Source organism: Zea mays, chromosome 2, assembly GCF_902167145.1.
Source record: "Zea mays cultivar B73 chromosome 2, Zm-B73-REFERENCE-NAM-5.0, whole genome shotgun sequence".
Classification (NCBI taxonomy): domain Eukaryota; kingdom Viridiplantae; phylum Streptophyta; class Magnoliopsida; order Poales; family Poaceae; genus Zea; species Zea mays.
In genome coordinates, this window is record NC_050097.1 from 117,260,323 (window position 1) to 117,282,141 (window position 21,819).

The 21,819-nt window shown below is 44.1% G+C and overlaps 2 protein-coding genes and 1 long non-coding RNA gene across 5 annotated transcripts; 2 read left to right on the forward strand and 1 right to left on the reverse strand.

Moving 5' to 3' along the window:
* The first annotated feature begins 2,000 nt into the window (after positions 1-2,000).
* LOC100216993 (Rhomboid-like protein 19) lies at positions 2,001-6,056 on the forward strand. Its single transcript, NM_001143370.1, has 8 exons — positions 2,001-2,156; positions 2,274-2,392; positions 2,492-2,552; positions 4,016-4,182; positions 4,595-4,709; positions 4,842-5,044; positions 5,150-5,260; positions 5,571-6,056. Exons 1-8 carry the CDS (start codon positions 2,070-2,072, stop codon positions 5,671-5,673), a joined length of 966 nt encoding a protein of 321 aa, NP_001136842.1. The 5' UTR covers positions 2,001-2,069; the 3' UTR covers positions 5,674-6,056.
* A 419-nt stretch (positions 6,057-6,475) lies between these two features.
* On the reverse strand, positions 6,476-9,844 carry LOC100192819 (putative beta-14-xylosyltransferase IRX9H). Of its 3 annotated transcripts, none has more exons than XR_002749902.2 (5): positions 8,793-9,844; positions 7,905-8,163; positions 7,605-7,819; positions 6,872-6,980; positions 6,476-6,789 (listed from the first exon to the last, which is right to left on the reverse strand). XR_002749902.2 is itself a non-coding variant. In NM_001138010.2 (4 exons), exons 1-3 carry the CDS (start codon positions 9,524-9,526, stop codon positions 7,649-7,651), a joined length of 1,164 nt encoding a protein of 387 aa, NP_001131482.1. In that variant the 5' UTR covers positions 9,527-9,840; the 3' UTR covers positions 6,702-6,980; positions 7,605-7,648. The 3 variants fall into 3 exon arrangements, 1 of the variants encoding a protein (NP_001131482.1); XR_002749901.2 differs by having other exon boundaries at positions 6,476-6,806; NM_001138010.2 differs by having other exon boundaries at positions 6,702-6,980; positions 8,793-9,840.
* Positions 9,845-19,292: 9,448 nt separating this feature from the next.
* Positions 19,293-20,962, forward strand: LOC111590882 (uncharacterized). The gene is made up of 3 exons (XR_002750021.2): positions 19,293-19,694; positions 20,291-20,400; positions 20,737-20,962. It is a non-coding gene; the product is annotated as an uncharacterized lncRNA (long non-coding RNA).
* Positions 20,963-21,819: the final 857 nt, after the last annotated feature.

Consider the following 21,819-nt stretch of genomic DNA (forward strand, 5'->3'; position numbering starts at 1 on the left):
ACAATGCGCGGCAGAAGTCAAAGCAGCGAGTCAGAGGGGCATAGGATTGTCCGATGCACCACCTGACCGTCCGGTGCCACAAGAAGACAAAGGCGGCAACGGTCAAATGCTCCAGAACCCTAACGGTTGGGTGACGTGGCGGCGCACCAGACACTGAACATTGTCTGTCCGGTGGCGCACCGGACTGTCCGGTGCGCCCATCGCCAGCAGCCTCCCAACGGCTACCTTAGTGGTTGAGGGCTATAAATACCCCCCAACCACCACAACTTCAAGCATCCAAGATTTCTGAAGATCACATTCAATACAAGAGCTCTAGCATTCACTCCTAGACACAATTTAAAAGATCAAAGCCTCTCCAAGTCCCAAATTCATCTCAAACACTTAGTGACTTATGAGAGAGAGATTTTGTGTTCTTTTGAGCTCTTGCTTCTTGGATTACCTTTCTTCTTTTCCATTCTTATTCTCAAGTGCTTTGTAAGCGAGGCAAGAGACACCAAGTGTGTGGTGGTCCTTGCGGGGTCTTAGTGACCCGTGAGATTAAGGAAGAAGGTTCACTCGGTCTAAGTGACCGTTTGAGAGAGGGAAAGGGTTGAAATAGACCCGGTCTTTGTGACCTCCTCAACGGGGACTAGGTTCTTTGGAACCGAACCTCGGTAAAACAAATCACCGTGTTCATTCGCTTGATTCTCATTTGATTTGTTTCCCCCTCTCTACCGGACTTGATTTTAGTTCTAACGCTAACCCTGGCTTGTAGTGTGTGTTTAAAGTTGTAAATTTCAGATTACGCCTATTCACCCCCCTCTAAGCGACTTTCAAGTATATATTTAATACTAGACCACTGGAGCACATGTGTCGGGCTGCCTAGCACACTTGTACATGCCACCCTTGACTATAAAGGGAAAGACACATGCGATACAACATATAACCTCATTCAGGCTCACACACATGCTCGCCTAGTCCGGTCTACACCTATGCTCAAGCAATACTTAATATGTGAAAATAAAAGTTTTTATAATTCATAAATAAGTTTTTTTATTTTTATTTTTCTGGACATCAAAATGATGTGGGTCAATAAAAAGATACATAGCAGCAGGCGATCGATATCGACCGGTTTGAGTGCGTTGATCGAACATGTCAGTCAATGGGCATGTTTATTCATTTTTCCCTTCTAAGGAGCTTGTTTTGAGAATAAGAGTATCGTAAGTATTACATATAGAGTAAGATAAAGGATCTATAGGGTATATAATATAGAAAGCGATATATTCCTATTATTGTGACAACTTGACAATTCTATGTTAATGTTGATTTTGTACGGTTTTTTAAAAAGATTATCACAAAAGCATACTAAAAGGCTAAACGTTGGCGGTCCACATCAGCTTATGGCGTCCAGAAGCTAAAAAACCCGAAATAAACATTATTAATATCGACTCGGTTCGACTCTAATTAGATGAATGAATATATTGCAACCGACCTTATCGATCATCGTCAGCTCGGCTTATCAAGAGCTTAGCTCGATAGCTTCCGGTGTTAGACCCGGTCTAAGATCATGTTTGAATGCACTAGAGATAATTAGTTGTCTAAAAGTTACTAGTAGAATTAGCTAGTTAATAAGTAGTTAACTAACTATTAGCTAATTTACTAACAATAACTAATAGTTGAACTGTTAGATAAATTATTTGAATGTGTAGGTAATTTTAATAGCTAACGATTAGCACTTGTGCATTTTAAAGGCCTAACTAGTCAGCAGTTGATTAATGGTGGACGGTCCAGAAAAAATCAAGGGAGGGGTTAGAGTTGACGCTGGAACGGACGCTTCTCCTCCCTCGCTTTCCGGTACCGAGCGTGCATCGGCAGAGCTGACTGTGACTGGTGACCGGATTAGAGAAGGAAGCCTAGCACTAGCAGAAATAGTAGGCAGTAGCAGGGTTGACCGGAGGGGCAGTGGTGACCCAACAACCTCCCTCATCCCCTCCCCTTCTTTCTTATTGCCACCACTCCACGTCTCCACCAAACAAGGCAACAAGGGAGAAGTAGATCTGCATCTGCGAGAGGAGGCAGCGGGGGTGGTGATGATGGAGAGCCAGCCGCTGCAGGCCCCGACGGCCACGGCTCCGCCCCCCGGATCTGCGGAGCCAGCCGGAGCTCCGCCGGCCGTCGTAAGCGCTTCTTTTCTCTAGCTTCATTTCTTGCTTGCTTTGCTGTGCCATTCTTCGCCTGGGACCCAGTTCAGCTCACTGCTTGGCTACCGAATTCGGATCCTGTCGTTCTTGCAGACCCCCGGCAAGGAGTTCACGCGCACCTGCAAGGGCCTCGTCGTCGTGCTCATCGGAGGATACGTGCTGCTCCAGCTCCTCCCTTCGTCACTCAACTACCTCGCCATCATCCCATCCAAGTACGTGCCTGCCCACCACGCTCAAAAGAAACAGCTTTTATCGGCAGAGTGCCGGTGGTTCCCCAGGACATTCCTTTGACTTGTGTCTGCGCCTTGCAGGACAATCCCCTATGTATGGACCGTTTTCACTGCTGGTTACATAGAGCAAGTCCTCCCAGGGGTGAGCTCAATTTTCTCCTGATTTGTTGTCTCCTTAGTATTTTATTCAAGGTTTGGGTCCAATATCATGACTTGAAAGTTGAAACACTTTGTGAGATCTTACTGCCGAATTTGGTGGCCCGGTGCAAAATGCATAGTTAGGCCCTACGTTTAAGAAATGACAGTGGCTAACTCGTTTACCTTTTTCCTATACAATCCATATATCTTGAAAATATTATACCAGGCAGTAATAATGTTAAAAGAACAGAAGGAATCAGGATAGCACCTTCAAAATGAAATCTTCAAGTTTGAATATCTCAAAGTTTGTCTTCATACTGAGATAATCTTTTTCAGAACTAAAAATTGAACCATAGACATATTAAATTCAGGCTCGGCAACAAACAACTTCTTTGTTTCTGCCTTCGATTAGTTGCATTTGCAGGCCCCATTGTAGCCTGCACCTCGAGAGTACAAATAGATGGATACTACCAGAACAGGATTACTTTGCAAAAAACACGTAGTACTTCATCCATCCCAAAAAGGGTTTAATGAGGTATGATGAGAGTTAAAAGTGGATTAATTAATTCTTACGATGATTGGCTGAAGAAATTTGCAGCAACAAATCAACAAGGATTGAATGGGAGTGCAGAGAGAGAAATAAGATAGCCGTGGTGGACTTGGGCCCTGTTTGTTTCCTTCCAGAATTATATAATACAGCTTATGGATTATATAAGCATCTAATGAGCTGCTTATGGATTATCATAATCTAGGTGTCTAGATTATAATTCACCTAATAATCTAGAGGGTAAACAAATAGGGCCTTACTTGGAAGGAACATCTACATGTTTGCAACATGCAAGTTACCTACTTCTGATTTGCCAAGTATATGGAAAGAAGTATTTGGGGGTTTGCTGTGCTAGTGCATGGCCATGTTGCAAGAACCCCCAAAATTAAACGTCTAAGCTGAAACATACATATGCTGTTATATTTCACTCATCGCCTTGGAATAGTAAAATTGGCATGTGCTTGTTCCATATTAAAACTCGGGCGGTAGGGGAAGGCCGCCGTGCAGCATGAGGGTCCGCCCCCTATAGGCCGGATCTTTACTCGTGCTTTGAGACCTCCCAACCCCTACACAAGGATCCGTCCTCCATAGGTCAGTCCATCTCATGCACACAACCAAGGGAACTAGCGAGTGACATTTTTTAACCTCAGCTTGAAATTCGCTCCCACTGGGATTCGAACTCAGGACCTAAGGAGTGGTACTCATACCACCTAACCAACTTAGTTAGAGGCCCTATAGCATGTGCTTGTTCCATATTATACTCCGAAATTTGAGAGACAAAGAGTGGCATTTATCAGTCAGCATAAAATAGTCTCCTTTGTTATTTTCTTTTTGAACAAACGCTGGAGAGCTGTATGTCATTTCCTTTTTTTATGTTCTCGATGATAAATTGATAGCAAACAGAATTTTTGCTTCTACAGGCCATTGGCAGTTCTCTTGGTCTTCTCTTTTGTGGAAAGGACATTGAACCAGCATGGGGCCGCAAGGAATTCTTGAAGTTCATTATTTTGATCAACTCCATCTGTGGCATTCTTGCATTTTGCTTTGCTATTGGACTCTACTACGTCACTGGAAAGGAGAGCTTCCTGTAAGTTTTAATCCATCATTCAGTCTGTCAGATGTCCCTGTTACTAATTACTCATTTATCTGGCACTGCTCTTAGTTCTGTTTAATGTGCTTATTCCCCTTTCCTTCATCGACTGTCAAAATGTTCAATTGATGTGCTTGTTGACATCTGCTTCTAACGAATAAGGTCATACTCTTAGGTCTGCCAATAAGAACTGCATAATAACTAGCCGATATTGAACAGTTACTCTTCTCTTAATTAAAAATATCTGTAGTTTAGACACAATGATACTTGATTACCACACGATCATTCTAGTTTTTACTTGTTTTTGCATCATTCGTGCTACAAGGTTACATGGTAACATACTACTTCCTGAGAAAATAAGGTTACTGTCTGAGCACATTACCTGACCTTCGTATGCCATGAAATGCAGTGTCACACCACTTTCTGGTTTCCACGGTTGCCTTGCTGGCTTTCTTGTGGCCTTGAAGCAGCTCTTACCAAACCTTGAGCTTCCTATGTGCTTTTTCTGGAAAATAAAGGCAAAGGTATACCAAATAGCCATTTCTAACCCTACAGCTGCACTATACTTACTGTACTAGTATACTTATTCCGATAACACTTAGAAGCTAGTTGATGCTGAGTTGTCTTATCTCTTTGTTTGTCTCTTGCTGCTGCAGTGGATGCCATTCTTTGTTGTATGTTTCTCAAGTATCATGGCCTTCATCGTGCCTGATTCCATTAACTTCCTGCCAACTTTGGTGTCCGGGATGTACGTTAGCTGGCTTTACCTGAGGTACTTCCAAAGGAACCCACTGACTGGACTTAAGGGTGATCCCAGTGATGACTTCTCCTTCCCCAGTTTATTCCCAGCTGCCATGAGGTACTTTTAATGTTCTTTAAAAAAAAAAAACTTTTTACATCAGTAAACACTCACTACTGGTCTCACTTTTGATATCGTGCGGCGCTGCTTTTGTTTTGCCTGCAGACCAGTTACAGACCCTGTGGCCAACCTGTTTGATAGGATGTTGTGTGCAAGGTCCAGACCTTTGGAAGTAGCTCTCCCAATTTCAGATCCTACCAAGGCTTCAAGAAGAAGGTATGCACGCCAGTCTTTTAGTTAGGATTTATATAAGGTGGTGTCGTTGTGCTATAGCAGCCATATTTTCTGCTGGCGCTTCGCTTTAATCGGGACAGTAGTTCTTAGAGACTTGAGTGAGGCATCTAGAGGCAATTCAAGTCCAAGTGCTCATAGAGCTAACACCACAAAAGTAGTGTTAAACTACTGCGCAAAGGCATCTAGGGACCAAAGCTGTGTTGCCGCGAAATGTTTGGAATCTCAGAAACAACTCTTCGTATCGCTTATTAGGACAGGAGCTGACTAATTCCATCTCAATCGTTATTTCCAGGGAGCGTGGTGAGAGGGTTCTTGAGGAAAGATTGGCGGCCGACAATGCTGGTGACACAGAGGCCTCGCCTCGTGGCCATGGCCATGGCACCGCGGAAGACTAAGAACTTTCTCGCGACCCATCAGCGCCTCTTATAGGAGCCATGGCCGCCCATGGCTTTGCTCCCTCCAGCGTTTATAGCTCTGCACTTTTGTCTTCTGGAGATGGAACTATTCAGTTCACAGCGAACCAATAATATGATGTTCTTAGTTTCTCTTTTATTTTATTTTTCGCTTCTTTGTCCGCGAAGATTTATTGGTTAAATTGTGTACTAGTAGTCAATTGTTATAATACAGTGAAAAGGAGAGGAGAGGGTGGTGGCATTTGCAGCCGATTATTTGTTACTGGTCAAAATTCTGTACTAGTCATATACTCTACTCATATATAGAAACAAGAATGGCTTTGTCAGTATTAGGTGTTCAGATAATAATATTTTTCCTTTTAGTGACGTGATTTGAGAGCCGACAATCGGTTTCACATAAGAAATTTATGAGGTAGAATAAATGTTGTTGCGAAACAGACTTGCCTTGAATTAGAACGACAATGTCGGACCTGATTAGAATTGTAGTATTTTTGCAGTTTTGAAATAATACTATAGTATTTGATGATACTATAGTATTGGAGCTCGAAAGACGTTTGGTTTGTACAGTCAAAACTCAGTTTTGAATACCATGATTTATCCAAAGCTATGATATTTTTGGAGTTTTTAAAACTCCACTCAAAACCTCAGTTTTCTTCTCTTCTCTTCTCTCTACTTCTCTTCTCTCTACGTATACTTTGTTTTTCAATAAAACCAAACAGATCTTAGTTTTAAGCAATACTATAGTTTTACTGTGGTAAATCAATACCATAGTATTTATGTCATGTACAATTATAAACTATGATATCTTAAAACTGCATTCTCAAACATACATGTAATCTCGTTCTAGTAGTATGGTAACACTTGTAGTATTCTCTAAACCTGGTCTGTACTACGTTAAACGTGCTCGAGTTACGTGTACTCATTAGCCATTACACGTTCATGAGGAATGCAAGACTGCCTCGGCACACGAAAACTGGAAGCTTACAATCGATTGCATGAACAAGAAGAATCGCAGCAAATGAATATAGGTTGAGTCACAACATGAACACATATACAATGCACGGCTTTGCAGCAAGATGACTGGCTTCATTGTTGATGCTGCACTAATTTTCGTCCTACAAAACATTTCTCAAAAGTTGGACTAATAAAAACAGAAATTCTGCATGAGGTTGCGCAGAACCTGAAAGCCTCCTCCCCTTCTGAAGAGCTGCTTCTCCAATGTAGTCAACCTGGGATTCCTCTGCACTATATAAGCCAAAGCTTCATGGCTTAATTTCTACAGTATATGCCTGGAAAACAGGACAGGCAATTAGCTCTAGCTGAGACAAGAAAAATATTAGACATGATGTGAGAAATATTAGACAAGTGGAAAGGATAAAGCCGATGGATGCAGACAAAAAGAAATTTAGGCCACACCCCCAATCAATCACGTTAGGAGATATGCTAGAGATTATTGGATGCTTTTGAAATGGAATTCCAATACCTGAATCATCTATGCTTTGGAAAAGAAGCTGAGCTGATCTATTTCACACTTTTTTTCAGTTACAGAAATGAAAGGCATAGATGATACGACGCAAATGTTTCCAACCTAACCTAACAAAGGGGGCATAGAAAGTAAAAGTTGGCTGTAATCAACCATATGGGTTCCAGAGCAGATCATCAACGCAAAGCTGAAATGAGTCGCAATCACAAGCCAATTAATTTAATACAGCGTTCGTTGAGACGCCACACGCCGTGATTTTGTGGAGCAGATGTCGCTGAAATGCTAGAGACAACTGAAAGGGGACCCAATGGCCCTTCTGTATACTATATGGTAAGCGTGAAGTTGAAGGATGTAAGAAATGGGTACCAACTAAGAACCCATCTGTATATGTAGAGAACCAGAGCAGATTTCAGGAAGGTACAAAACAAACCTGTCGAAGGAGTCAGTTGCTTTGATGAACATAGCTGTTGAATTCTATTTAAGAGGAATGACCACATCCAGATTCGTCCCAACTCGCCATCCTCTGGGATAGGCGAGATTCTCAGATCCAGCCGGCACATGCCAGTTCATTATTTGGGAGCAGTCAGCGGGTATGCCTTCCATCTGGCTTTCATCCTCCACTAGCTGCTCCACGAACGTGGTTGCCTGCAAAGAAAGTAACAACCATCTCAGATGCGGTACGTACGAATAGATTAACTGAACAGTGAGAAGACAGAAACCAAGAACTTACTTGGTAGCCTTGTTTCGCTGTGTCTGAATGCCGGATTGAATTCCATGCCAAATGGGAGCGGAGTCTGGGGTCCCAGAGCATGGTGCTGTTGAATGCGAAACCCGACATAGCGACATGAAATCTACGGAGCTTGCTGGCATGCTCGCTTGTGTGCCATCCCACGACTTGGTTCTGTTTACACACAGGGCCTTCCAGCACCATACCAACACCATCTTTTCTGTCCTCCGAGATCACTGGCACAGGCCATGTGCCGAACCTCCTGATCATGCGAGGAGTTTGCAATAAGTCAACAGCAAAACCATCCAGTTTTCTCAAATAAAAAAAGAAAATATTATAGTCCGTTCTCTAATATTTGTTGTCCGCTAGTTCATTTTTAAACTTTTTGAACTAAAACGCGACAAATAAAAAAGAACGGAGGTAGTATTTCACTGCCAGGCCGTGTACCATGTTGGCATGTTACTGTTATATTAGACTACAAAACCAACATACTCGAGTTGAAATGTAAGAACTTTTGAGTCCTCTGTTCAGAATATAAGAAGCAGTATTCAGAAAAAAAACAAAGGTTCCAAATTTTCAGTCGATTCAGACAGCGTATAGCAGGAAAAGGTGAAGACCCTTTATCACTAAAATTAGACAGCAGAGTCCCTTTGCGCCGCTTTGCAATCGGAAAGAATTTCAGATGCTGAATGCAATCTTGTTGGATAAGACCGACCGCAAATCGTTCAATATTGTACTAGTACGAAATTATTCACCATCAAATTAATTTGACAGGTAATGAGGTGACTGGCTGAATGTGGAGGGAGGAGGCGAGAATCGATTAATGGCGGCCGGGCAGGGTTCCCAGGGCAGGGGGGGCGGAGAGAAGATGGGCAAGGAAGGAAGCCGTACCTGACTTGGCGCAGACGTTTGAAGAGGTCGAGGGAGTAGACGCCCTCCTCGTCGGCGAAATAGACAATGGCGTCGAGGCGGTGGTTCTCGAGGAGCTCGAGCGCGGCGTTCATCTGGTGCGGGCGGAAGCGGAGCGCGTCGGCGTCGCCGGAGGAGGAGGCGTTGAGCTTGTCGCAGCAGCCGACGTAGCGGTGCATGACGGTGGTCCCCCGCAGCGCGGCGGCGGCCTCGGGCGTGGGGTTGCCGGCCTCGACGACGAGCCAGAGCAGCGGCGGGTCGACGAGGCGCAGCGTGTGGCCCAGCCGGCTGAGGTAGTACGCCTGCGCGGCGCGCGCGCGCGTGGGCGTGACGACGACGAGCAGCTTGTTGTTGTTCATGTCGTCGTCGTCGTCGTTGTTGAGGCGGACGATGGGGAGCTGGTGGCGGGGGATGACGGCGGGGCTGGAGGACGCCGGGCGGAGGTGCGGGGTCTGGCGGGGGAGGTGGGAGAGGAAGTGGAGGAGGCCGAGGAAAGAGCCGAGGAGGAAGAAGGCCGCGAACCGCGGGAGCGGGCGGCGCGTGAAGAAGAGGAAGGGGTGCGGGTAGCCGCCGGCGAGGTGGTGGTGGGTGCGTGGCGAGGAGGATGTAGAGGAGTGGCGGAGCGGCGAGGAGGGCGGGGAGGACGTGGCGAAGGGGTGGTGGTGACGCAGCAGGTGCTGCTTGGCGGGCGAGTGCGGCCGGCGGATCGACGCCATTATTGTTTGATTGGCGGAGGCTGCCTAGATTGGTGGTGGTGGTGGGAGGGGAATAGGAAGGGGAGGAGGGATCAGCAACAAGTAGGGAGGGAGCTAGGGAGGAGTAATCCTGGCGCGAATGGCGGGGGATGGATGTTGAAGTCAGCAGGAGTTGGGCTGCGGTCGGAGTCGGACGGAGGTGGAGCAGAGAGAGAGATAGAGAGGGAGGTTCGGTCCGGGTTGGTGGCGTGGGGGTGGGGTACTGTAGGGCTGTAGGCGGTTGAGAGAGAGAGATGCGAGGAAGGGGGAAGAGGTTTGCTGCCTTGTTGCCCTCGGTCGGAGTCGGAGGTCGCCGTGGACCAAGAAAAGCACATCAAGCCAAGATGGAACGGAAGAGGAGAAGAAGCTGCTGAGGACGCGCGAACACCGTCACCCAAGTTCGGCAAAGTTCTTACTCCAGCCGTCAATTTAGCCATCAAACACTAAAATAAATCGTTTGACGACATTAACACATTTAGATAATATTTAGAAATAAAATCAAAATTAGTCCATATTGATCACCAAACACTGAAATAAACAGTCTGACGATATCGACACATTTAGATAACAAGAGACAAAATCAAAACTCGTCCATATTCCATGCATGGACAGATTATAATCACAAGTTGATGGATTTTTAGCTAGGTCAAAGTCTGGAGTCTGCTATTTATTATTTTCTTCGTTTTTTTTATTTATCGTGATTTAGTTTAAAAATAAACCAATAAACGACAAATATTTTAAAAAAATAGAGGTAGTAGTAAAGACAAAACGTAACGTTGGACTAAAGGGTTCCAAATAAATAAAAATAACGGACGCGGATAGTTATATACACAAATCTGAAATCTCTCGACAGCAGGTGGGAACGGAATGACATATAGACACATAGTTTGTTATACTCAAAAGTCCTAGGTCCGATGCAAATGTGAGTGAGGCCCATGCAGGCTCCTCGCCCTCAGCTCTGTTTTGTTCTTCAAACATTGCTATAAACCACCCAACCAAATGATTTATGCGGATATATGTGTAAGGAAAAAGGACCCTGGGTCATTTCGCTAAATAAGTTTTGATGTTTGATGATTAACACAACCTATGAACTAATATGTTTGCTAGTGTTTGTGTTTATAGTTCACAGGATGCTAAAGTAACTTAGACCAAGACATTGAGGAAAGCAACACCTCAAAAGAAGACATTATGAACATCAAGTGAATTCCAAGAGAAGAATCAAGTGTTGCCTGCGGACTGTCTGTGCGAGAAGCACCAAACTGTCCGGTGCACCATGAACAGGAACCCTAACGGCTAGTTGCAGGTGGCACCATGGAGAGAAGACCACCGGATTGTCCGGTGTGGAGTCCGGACTATCCGGTGTGAAAAGCCTGCAGCGCCAACGGTCATCTGCAGTGTCAGGGCAACGGCTAGGTGCACCGGACAATGAACAGTGCACTGTCCGGTGATGCATCGGACTGTCCGATGTGCCGTAGAGAACAACAACTTTTCTCCAACGGCTAGTTTTGTGTTGGGGGCTATAAATACACCTCCAACCGGCCATTCGCAAGTATGAGAGCCCAAGCAACATACCAAGGCATATTGTAGACTTTTCCAAGTGCTCAAACATCCAAGTGCTTAATAGAATCACTCGATGATTAGCGTAGGTGCTTTGCGAAGTGCTTAGATTAGTTAGACTGTATTAGCGCTTGCTCTAGGTGAATCCTAGTTAGTTGAGTGAGTTTAGATAAACCACACAACCCTCGGCTCTTGTGCGAGCCGTTATAATTGTACCGAGTGGGGCGAGAGATTTGCGAGACCGTGACAACCGTGTTTGTGTCACGAACGCCACCATGTACCAGAGGGAACGAGGCCCGTGGCGTTTTCGGCCAGAAGCTCGATAGTGGAGACGACGGGGAGCGTCCGAGAGGAGCCGAAAGCGGAGCACCACTTGCGCGTGGAGAAGGCCCACTGCTCTCTACGAAGTTACTCGACCGAGGTGATTGGCCCTCGTGTGGGCTTCCCTTTGCGTAGGGGCACCAACGAAGATTAGTCGGGACCTTATGCGGTTCCGGATACCTCGGTAAAAATACTGGCGTCATCCACGAGTTTGCATCTCTACCTTGTTCTTTAACTTCCGCATTTATATTAAGCATATAAGTTTCAATCTTGTCTTTATGCTTATATAGTGTAGATTGGAACTTAGCCATTGCGGTAGAGATAACAACACTTAGACAAAACCTAGTTTGCACATTTTAGTTTGATTATTTGCATAGGTTTTGCTTTAGGGATTTATTTGTGGCCTAGTTTAGTGAAAGTTTTAGAAGTCCTAATTCACCCCCCCCCCTCTTAGGCCTCACCTGTTTCCTTCAATTGGTATCAAAGCCTGGTTTGGCTCATTTGAAACACTTTAACTTCACCACTAAAAGAGCCGACGCTTTTTAGAGGAAGGGATGGATACTGTCAAAGAGGAAATCTTCGGCTGGGTGGCGGAATGCACCCTCCCTAAATCCTAAGATGAGGAGGGGCCTAAGCGTTTTGCATGTTAGTTGGAAACAGGAAGGAACACAAGAACACACAAGGGTTTAGAGTGGTTCGGGCCGCCGGAGCGTAACACCCTACTCCACTGTGTGATGTATTAAGCTTGTATGAACTTGCGAGTGTCTAAGTGTGCTTGAGTGAGCTCGTGTTGTAACGGTGCATGCCTCCCCTTTTATAGCTAAGGGGGGCACGTACAAGGGTCTTGAGCCCTGACATGTGGGCCTAGGAACATAACGGATGTAGTACTTGGAGAAACTAATGTTCGTTGCTGGAGCAATCTTCTTGCGCCCTGACACCCGTGATCTGTGTAGTCTTGGCGTGCAGGGGAAGCTTCCCTGGCAATGTATAAGTGATGATGGACATAGTGCACCTCGCAACACGGGCGTACTGTTTGACAATGGACTGGACAGGCACGCCGCCTGCAGGATGGCCTGGACGTCACCTGCCAGCGGAGTGGACAGAACACAATAAATGCTGAGGGAGCACATCGTCTGTCAGCGGGATAGACAGGCGGCGCGTCTTCTCCGCAATAAATGCAGAGGCAGCACGGCCCAGAGGCCTTACGTCATGCTCCGCCCGCTGGCTTACATCACGGGCAACAGGCCACGTGGCAGCATCGGGCCTCCGCCTGAGCAGGTAGCGGAAGCGCATAGGTCAAAGCCAGACACATGTCAGTACTGAAAGTCGCCTAGAGGGGGGTGAATAGGGCGAATCTGAAATTTACAAACTTTAAGCACAACTACAAGCCGGGGTTAGCGTTAGAATTAAATTCGAGTCCGAAAGAGAGGGCAAAAACAAATCGCAAGCAAATAAGGCGGATGACACGGTGATTTGTTTTACCGAGGTTCGGTTCTTGCAAACCTACTCCCCGTTGAGGTGGTCACAAAGACCGGGTCTCTTTCAACCCTTTCCCTCTCTCAAACGGTCACTTAGACCGAGTGAGCCTTTCTCTTCAATCAAATGGGACACTAAGTCCGCTACAAGGACCACCACAACTTGGTGTCTCTTGTTTTGATTACAAGTGAATTGAGCACAAGAAATAGAAGGAAGAAGAAAAACAATCCAAGCGCAAGAGCTCAAATGAACACAAGTATCTCTCTCTCACTAGTCACTATTTGATTGGAATTGTCTTTGGACTTGGGAGAGGATTTGATTTCTTTGGTTGTGTCTTGTATTGAATGTTATAGCCCTTGTATGAGGTGTGAAGGCTAAAAACTTGGATGCAATGAATGGTGGGTGGTTGGGGGTATTTATAGCCCCAACCACCAAACTAGCCGTTTGGTGGAGGCTGTTGTCGTATGGCACACCGGACAGTCCGGTGCGCCAGCCACGTCACCCGACCGTTAGGGTTCGACCGTTGGAGCTTCTGTCTTCTGGGCCACCGGACAGTCCGGTGGTGCACCGGACAGGTCCTGTAGACTCTCCGGTGCGCCTTCTGGCCCTGCTCTGACTTCTGCGCGCACTGTAGCGCATTAACTGCCTCTGCAGACGACCGTTGGCGCGAAGTAGCCATTGCTCCGCTGGCACACCGGACAGTCCAGTGCTACACCGGACAGTCCGGTGAATTATAGCGGAGCAGCCCCTAGAATTCCCGAAGGTGAGCAGTTTGGAGTTGAGTTCACTGGTGCACCAGACACTGTCCGGTGCGCCAGACCAGGGCACAATTTGGTTGTCTTTTGCTCTTTTTGTTTGAACCCTTTCTTGGCCTTTTTATTGGTTTATTGTGAACCTTTGGCACCTGTAAAACTTATAGTCTAGAGCAAACTAGTTAGTCCAATTATTTATGTTGGGCAATTCAACCACCAAAATCAATTAGGAAAAGGTGTAAGCCTATTTCCCTTTCAATCTCCCCCTTTTTGGTGACTGATGCCAACACAAACCAAAGCAAATATAAAAGTGCATAATTGAACTGGTTTGCATAATGTAAGTGCAAAGGTTGCTTGGAATGAAACCAATAACTATTTCTACTAGATATGCATGGATGGCTTTCTTCTTATTAAACATTTTGGACCACGCTTGCACCACATGTTTTCTTTTTGCAAACTCTTTTGGAATTTGTTTTTCAAAGTCTTTTGCAAATAGTCAAAGGCATATGAATATGATTTTGAGAAGCATTTTCAAGATTTGAAATTCCCTGTTTTAAATGCTTTTCCTTTGACTAAACAAAACTCCCCCTTAATGAAATCCTCCTCTTAGTGTTCAAGAGGGTTTTAGATATAAATTTTGAAGAGGGTATACCAATTTGGAAAATCTATCAACAATAAGATATCAATTTGAAAACACTACTTTAAATATAAATTGAAAGACTAAATTTTTGAAATTGGTGATGTGGTGCGGTCCTTTTGCTTTGGGCTAATCCTTTCTCCCCCTTTGGCATGAATCGCCAAAAACGGAGTCATTAGAGCCCTTTTTACTTTCTCCCCCTATGGTAAATAACATATGAGTGAAGATTATACCAAAGTTGGAGAGTGGTGTGGAGCGACGACAAAGGATGATCAATTCGATGGAGTGGAGTGGAAGCCTTGTCTTTGCCGAAGACTCTTTTTCCCTTTCAATCTATGACTTGGTATGAAATTTACTTGACAAATACATTAGTCATAGCAAAGAGAGATATGATCAAAGGTATAGATCAGCTATGTGTGCAAAATATCAATAAAAATTCCTAGAATCAAGAATATTTAGCTTATGCCTAAGTTTGGTAAAAGTTTGCTCATCTAATGGCTTGGTAAAGATATCGACTAATTGTTCCTTGGTGTTAACATATGCAATCTTGATATCCCCCTTTTGTTGGTGATCTCTTAAAAATAATATCGAATGGCTATGTGTTTAGTGCGGCTATGCTTAACGGGATTATCCGCCATGCGGATTGCACTCTCATTATCACATAGAAGAGGAACTTTGGTTAATTTGTAACCATAGTCCCTAAGGGTTTGCCTCATCCAAAGCAATTGCGCGCAACAATGGCCTGCGGCAATGTACTCGGCTTCGGCGGTAGAAAGAGCCACAGAATTTTGCTTCTTTGAAGCCCAAGACACCAGGGATCTTCCCAAGAACTGCCAAGTCCCTGATGTGCTCTTTCTATTAATTTTACACCCTGCCCAATCAGCATCGAGATAACCAATTAAATCAAATGTGGATCCCCTGGGGTACCAAAGGCCAAACTTAGGAGTATAAACTAAATATCCCAAGATTCGTTTCACGACTCTAAGGTGAACTTCCTTAGGATCGGCTTGGAATCTTGCACACATGCATATGGAAAGCATAATGTCCGGTCGTGAAGCACACAAATAGAGTAAAGAACCTATCATCGACCGGTATACCTTTTGATCTACGGATTTACCTCCCGTGTCGAGGTCGAGATGCCCATTGGTTCCCATGGGTGTCTTGATGGGCTTGACATCCTTCATTCCAAACTTTGCAAGAATGTCTTGAATATACTTTGTTTGGCTAATGAAGGTGCCCTCTTGGAGTTGCTTGACTTGAAAGCCTAGAAAATACTTCAACTCCCCCATCATTGACATCTCAAATTTTTGAGTCATGATCCTACTAAACTCTTCACATGTAGATTCGTTAGCAGACCCAAATATGATATCATCAACATAAATTTGGCATACGAACAAATCATTTGCAAGTGTTTTAGTAAAGAGAGTAGGATCGACTTTTCCGACTTTGAAGCCATTAGCGATAAGAAAATCTCTTAGGCATTCATACCATGCTCTTGGGGCTTGCTTGAGCCCATAAAGCGCCTTAGAGAGTTTATAAACATGGTTAGGGTACTCACTATCTTCAAAGCCGGGAGGTTGCTCAACATAGACCTCCTCCTTGATTGGTCCATTGAGGAAAGCACTTTTCATGTCCATTTGATAAAGCTTGAAGCCATGGTAAGTAGCATAGGCAAGTAAAATATGAATTGACTCAAGCCTAGCTACGGGTGCATAGGTTTCACCGAAATCCAAACCTTCGATTTGTGAATATCCCTTGGCCACAAGTCGGGCTTTGTTCCTTGTCACCACACCATGCTCATCTTGCTTGTTGCGAAAGACCCACTTGGTTCCTACAACATTTTGGTTAGGACGTGGAACTAAATGCCATACCTCATTTCTCGTGAAGTTGTTGAGCTCCTCTTGCATCGCCAGCACCCAATCTGAATCTTGAAGTGCTTCCTCTAACCTGTGTGGCTCAATAGAGGAAACAAAAGAGTAATGTTCACAAAAATGAGCAACACGAGATCGAGTAGTTACCCCCTTATGAATGTCGCCGAGGATGGTGTTCACGGGGTGATCTCGTTGGATTGCTTGGTGGACTCTTGGGTGTGGCGGTCTTGGACCCTCATCATCTTCCTTGTCTTGATCATTAGCATCTCCTCCTTGATCATTGCCCTCCTCTTGAGGTGGCTCATCTTCTTGATCCTCATATTCATCATTTTGAGCTTGATCCTCATCTTGGGTTGGTGGAGATGCTTGCATGGAGGAAGATGGTTGATCTTGTGCTTGTGGAGGCTCTTCGGATTCCTTAGGACACACGTCCCCAATGGACATGTTCCTTAGCCCGACGCACGAAGCCTCTTCATCATCTAGCTCATCAAGATCAACTTGCTCTACTTGAGAGCCATTTGTCTCATCAAACATAATGTCACAAGAAACTTCAACTAGTCCAGAGGACTTGTTAAAGACTCTATATGCCCTTGTGTTTGAATCATATCCTAGTAAAAAGCCTTCTACAGCCTTAGGAGCAAATTTAGATTTTCTACCTCTTTTAACAAGAATAAAACATTTGCTACCAAAGACTCTAAAATATGAAACATTGGGCTTTTTACCGGTTAGGAGTTCATACGATGTCTTCTTGAGGATTCGGTGTAGATATAATCGGTTGATGGCGTAGCAAGCGGTGTTGACCGCTTCCACCCAAAACCGATCCGAAGTCTTGTACTCATCAAGCATGGTCCTTGCCATGTCCAATAGAGTTCTATTCTTCCTCTCCACTACACCATTTTGTCGTGGCATGTAGGGAGAAGAGAACTCATGCTTGATGCCCTCCGCCTCAAGGAAGCCTTCTATTTGTGAGTTCTTGAACTCTGTCCCGTTGTCGCTTCTAATCTTTTTGATCCTTAAGCCGAACTCATTTTGAGCTCGTCTCAAGAATCCCTTTAAGGACTCTTGGGTTTGAGATTTTTTCTGCAAAAAGAATACCCAAGTGAAGCGAGAATAATCATCCACAATTACAAGACAATACTTACTCCTGCCGATGCTTATGTAAGCTATCGGGCCGAATAGATCCATGTGGAGTAGCTCAAGCGGCCTGTCGGTCGTCATGATGTTCTTGTGTGGATGATGAACACCAACTTGCTTTCCTGCTTGACATGCGCTACAAATCCTGTCTTTCTCAAAATGAACATTGGTTAGTCCCAAAATGTGCTCTCCCTTTAGAAGCTTATGAAGATTCTTCATCCCATCATGGGCTAGTCGGAGGTGCCAGAGCCAACCCATGTTATTCTTAGCATTTAAGCAAGTGTCGAGTTCAGCTCTATCAAAATCTACCAAGTATAGTTGACCCTCTAACACTCCCTTAAATGGTACTGAATCATCACTTCTTCTAAAGACAGTAACACCTATATCTGTAAAAAGACAGTTGTAGCCCATTTTACATAATTGAAAAAACGGAAAGCAAATTGTAATCTAAAGAATCTACAAGAAAAACATTGGAAATAGAATGGTCAGGTGATATTGCAATTTCACTACAACACAAACACCCCTATAGCAACACATACATTGCAACAAAATGGTTTATGCATTGCAAGAAATTAGGTAGCAATGGATGCTAGCAACACACATATTTATATGTTGCAAGAAAATCTACTCGCAACGTTTACCATGCGTTGCAAGTGTCATCCGTAGAATATCCAAATTACCTAGCAATGTTTGCCATGCGTTCCAAGGGTCATTCGTATTATTTATGTCACCTAACAACATTTGTCACGCAACGCAAGTGTCATCCATAGTATTTGTGTTACATAGCAATGCTTATCAAGTGTTGCAAGTATTATATGTAGTATTTATGCAAATCACTATATTGGTTTTGATACTTACAAAGTAATCCCTCCATCCCGATTTATAGATCGTTTGATTTTTTGAACACCAAGTTTGACTTACTCACCTTATTCAAAAAAATCATAATTACTACTTCCCATAATTCTCAGGTCTGCTTCCTTTGCCTCGCCACCCCAACCTAGAATTCGACCCCACCACAATCGGACGCTGCTGTCGAGCGTTGCCATCGCAAGCACTGCTTCCACATGGAGCTCCCTCTCTCCCAAAGCACCACACCACAGCGGGCGTCGGGGTCTCTCCACCTCCCCGTTCTCCTCCTCCACCCTTCCCATACATAGCTAAACCCTAACCCTACCTGTCGCAGCCACCATTGTCGACACCGCTGCCTCCTCGCCTTCCTGATGCCCTAATCCGAGGCGTCCCCGCCGCCTACTCCGGCCGCCGCAGAGCCCACGGTACCAACGAATACCTCCTTGTCCCCGACGGTCGGTAGCGCACGTCCCCTGTTCCTCTAATCTCTCCTGTGCTAAATCTAATTTATGTTTTTGTTCCATGCCAGCCTCCTCCCGATCCCAAATTCTAGTGCAGGATTGAGGAGGTTGCGATGCCATTCGTTTTGACGTGGAGCTGATATCAAAAATAGGTAAACTGCTTGAGCTCGACCCCAACCCCTGCCTCCTCCATGCCCTCACCACCAAGTGCGCGCTACGCCAAGCTAGGTCAATGTTGTGCTAGGTTAGTGCTGCTATGCCTCACCAGTCACCCATCCGCTCCTACCTCTCTGCATCACTTTATTCGTCTTCCTCCTGAGAGATTAATTAAATTTTGTTCTATTCATGTGAGCCCTTCTCCTCCGTGTGCTTCTTCTTGCCTCACTTGATTGTTGCTTCCAACTTAATAGCATTGACTAGATTGAGATAACCTTATACTAAACAAAAAGGCTGACAGGAAGGTATCTGTTGTCCAGCAGTTTTTGCTTCTGAGGCTCCATGCCAATAATCAATTTTGCTCCTAATGCTTCATGCAAATAATTAGTTCTACTTTACCACATGGATGCATAGTTCTAGACTTATTTCATACAATTTTGCATGTGTAGCTACCCCAACGTTTAATATCATGAACACAAGAATTTATAGAATTGTTTCTTTGATTACATCCTAACCATTTGTTTCCCTGTGCAGACCGCTTCAGTTATGTATATCTGACACATTGTTCAATAGCTTGAACACAAGGAGTGCATTTACAGTTTTCCCCCTCCTTCTGTGCCGCCGGCCAGTAGATCTCCGGCCATGGACGACGATGGAGGGGCCTTCCCGTCGACGTCTGCTTCGGCGGCAGGAAGGTGCTCAAGGACCGGGCGCTGCTAGTTGAGCCGACGGCCGTGGTGGCGGAGCCGGACCCCATGGCATTGGACCGATGGTTCAGGCCTCGCATTCTGGTCAACACTGCTCTCCCTTGCCTTTTAGGTCTCTGAGGCGTTGGTTTCCATTTGACCCTTCCCCATTGCCGCTTGTTGGCCCCCTTTTGCTGGTCGTTGTGCAAGAGCTGCAACGAGACACAGATTCTCCAACATCCAAAGCGAGGTGAGATTCTTGCTGAAACAAATCTGTAATCAGTTAAGTCTTGCCATTGTAAGCAACAATTGCATTTATTTTTTCCCAATTATTTACATGTAGTTAATTGATTTGTTCTGCTCAAGTTTGACTACACTGTCCTTCATGCTGTAAATAAACTTATAATTGCGTCGATGCCAGTAGATGTTGCTACACTGTCCTTCATTCGTATTGTGGATTGCACCGAGATAGCCTTAAAGCAATTCACTAATCTGCTGACACACACTGTTGGAACCAATCTGATAGTGTAGGATATTGAAATTCCATAGAAGCCTCCCCTCATGTAAATTGTTTGTTGGTATTTTAATATTTCAGAATTAGTAAGTTTCACGTGCCTGAACCTTGATATGTGGCTTCTATTGGGTTTCAACTTTAGCCTATCCCAATTTGCCTGCGACTAAAATGCTCTGTTTGTTGTTGGTATCTTGCTGACTTCAGTTGCTGATGTACATATGTACTCTGATTATTCTCAGCAGTCGTGCATTGAATGGCACCATCTAAGTTATATCTTATATTGTTGTGTTGAACCTGAACATTCATGTAATATTGTTATTTATTCTTCACAGAATATGATGAAGAAAATCCCCGTTCTATAACTAAATGCGAGCATCATTTCCATATTTGCTGCATTCTCAAATGGATGGAGCGAAAAGATACTTGCCCAGTTTGTGACCAGGTTAGTACTGAAATCAGTATCGCCTCTAATATATTGTATTAGACATGGGTGTTTTTCCCTTTGCCATCATTTATTGTATATACATGGAGATCCATTCTTTCTTTTTAAAAGGTAACCTTTTTATCAAGCATTCAAGCTTAATAAAAACTTAGTAAACTCATGTAGAATGAGAACACACGGACTTCATCTATTTGGCTCTGTTATGGGAGGTGTTTAATTACAACATGTATATTTTTTCAGTTCAAATCACTAGGTTAGATACTGTTGCTTTTGCGCAAATTATTGCTTGAAGACATGGTTTCCCTTTTTTGCTGTAAGCAGCCTGTATTATTGCAGATTACTTTGGTGGATGAGATGTTTGAATAGGCTTGGTAACCCTGGTGGATCATCACTCGAAGCTGTTCGTTACTGAGAAAGTGCAGACAATAACTAATTTACTTTTGATATTGGTCTATTCCGAGTGGCTCGCATGGTAATGAATTGAGGGGGCAAAAATTGAAAGGATGAATGTCATGAAATGTATTTACAACGCCTCCTTTGTCATGCGTTGTGTCATGCTATATATATATATATATATATATATATATATATATATATATATATATATATATATATATATATATATATATATATATATATATATATATATATATATATGCCGGCTTGCAGGTTCATTCAGTTCAAAGTCCAGGACTACTCTTTTAGTTTTCTGAATTCAGAGTTTCAGACATCTGCTAGTTCTTCCAGGTTCCGGTCAGCTGTGTATATCATATATTAGGTGGTTGCAGGTAAAAATGGTGGAGGGTGGCTTTGTACAATCCACATGGTATTTTATGGGTGAGAAGATGAAGTAAACAACCAGGTTCCGGTCAGCTTGTGTTGTCTAGCTATGGTATTATGATGGTTAACCCCCCGTTACCATCTTCACCTTTTTTAACACATTACTTTCTCTGGACTGTCCATGAAAACTAAAAAATATTCCTACCAGTCCAGCGTAGATTCGTGTTAAATACTACAATTGTTGTTGTGGGTTCTGTGACTTGTCACCTCTTCCACCTTCTCATGCACTATGATTAGCATGCGATCTGTATCATGTAATTGATCAAAATGCATTTTATGCACAAGTATTCATGATTTGCTAAGTGTATTCAGTGTATGCAATCCACTGTCCTTTCTAACAGCATAGAATTATGCCAAACAAAACAGTACTTGAATGATATATTCAAATTAGGCAGCTATTGCAGCAGGAAACCTGTCAACATATAATACTTTATTGTTCCTTAGTGGGGTCGACAAGTTGTTTTGGCTTCTTAAATCCATCTACATATAATGTAGTCCTGTTGTCTAACCATGTCTTGCTTACCACGATGAGGAGGTAATACTGAGAAATGAGGATACAATAAAGGATATGGAGGTATG

What these genes read in the sequence shown, in the direction of transcription:
- LOC100216993 (NM_001143370.1), top strand. Translation starts at nt 2,070, where the DNA reads ATGATGGAGAGCCAGCCGCTGCAGGCCCCGACGGCCACGGCTCCGCCC. An exon ending in CTCGCCATCATCCCATCCAA is followed by an intron (nt 2,393 to 2,491) that starts GTACGTGCCTGC and finishes TGCGCCTTGCAG; the next exon opens with GACAATCCCCTATGTATGGA. An exon ending in TAGAGCAAGTCCTCCCAGGG is followed by an intron (nt 2,553 to 4,015) that starts GTGAGCTCAATT and finishes TTGCTTCTACAG; the next exon opens with GCCATTGGCAGTTCTCTTGG.
- LOC100192819 (NM_001138010.2), bottom strand. Translation starts at nt 9,526, where the DNA reads ATGGCGTCGATCCGCCGGCCGCACTCGCCCGCCAAGCAGCACCTGCTG. An exon ending in AAACGTCTGCGCCAAGTCAG is followed by an intron (nt 8,164 to 8,792) that starts GTACGGCTTCCT and finishes TCGCATGATCAG; the next exon opens with GAGGTTCGGCACATGGCCTG. An exon ending in CAGCGAAACAAGGCTACCAA is followed by an intron (nt 7,820 to 7,904) that starts GTAAGTTCTTGG and finishes CTTTCTTTGCAG; the next exon opens with GCAACCACGTTCGTGGAGCA.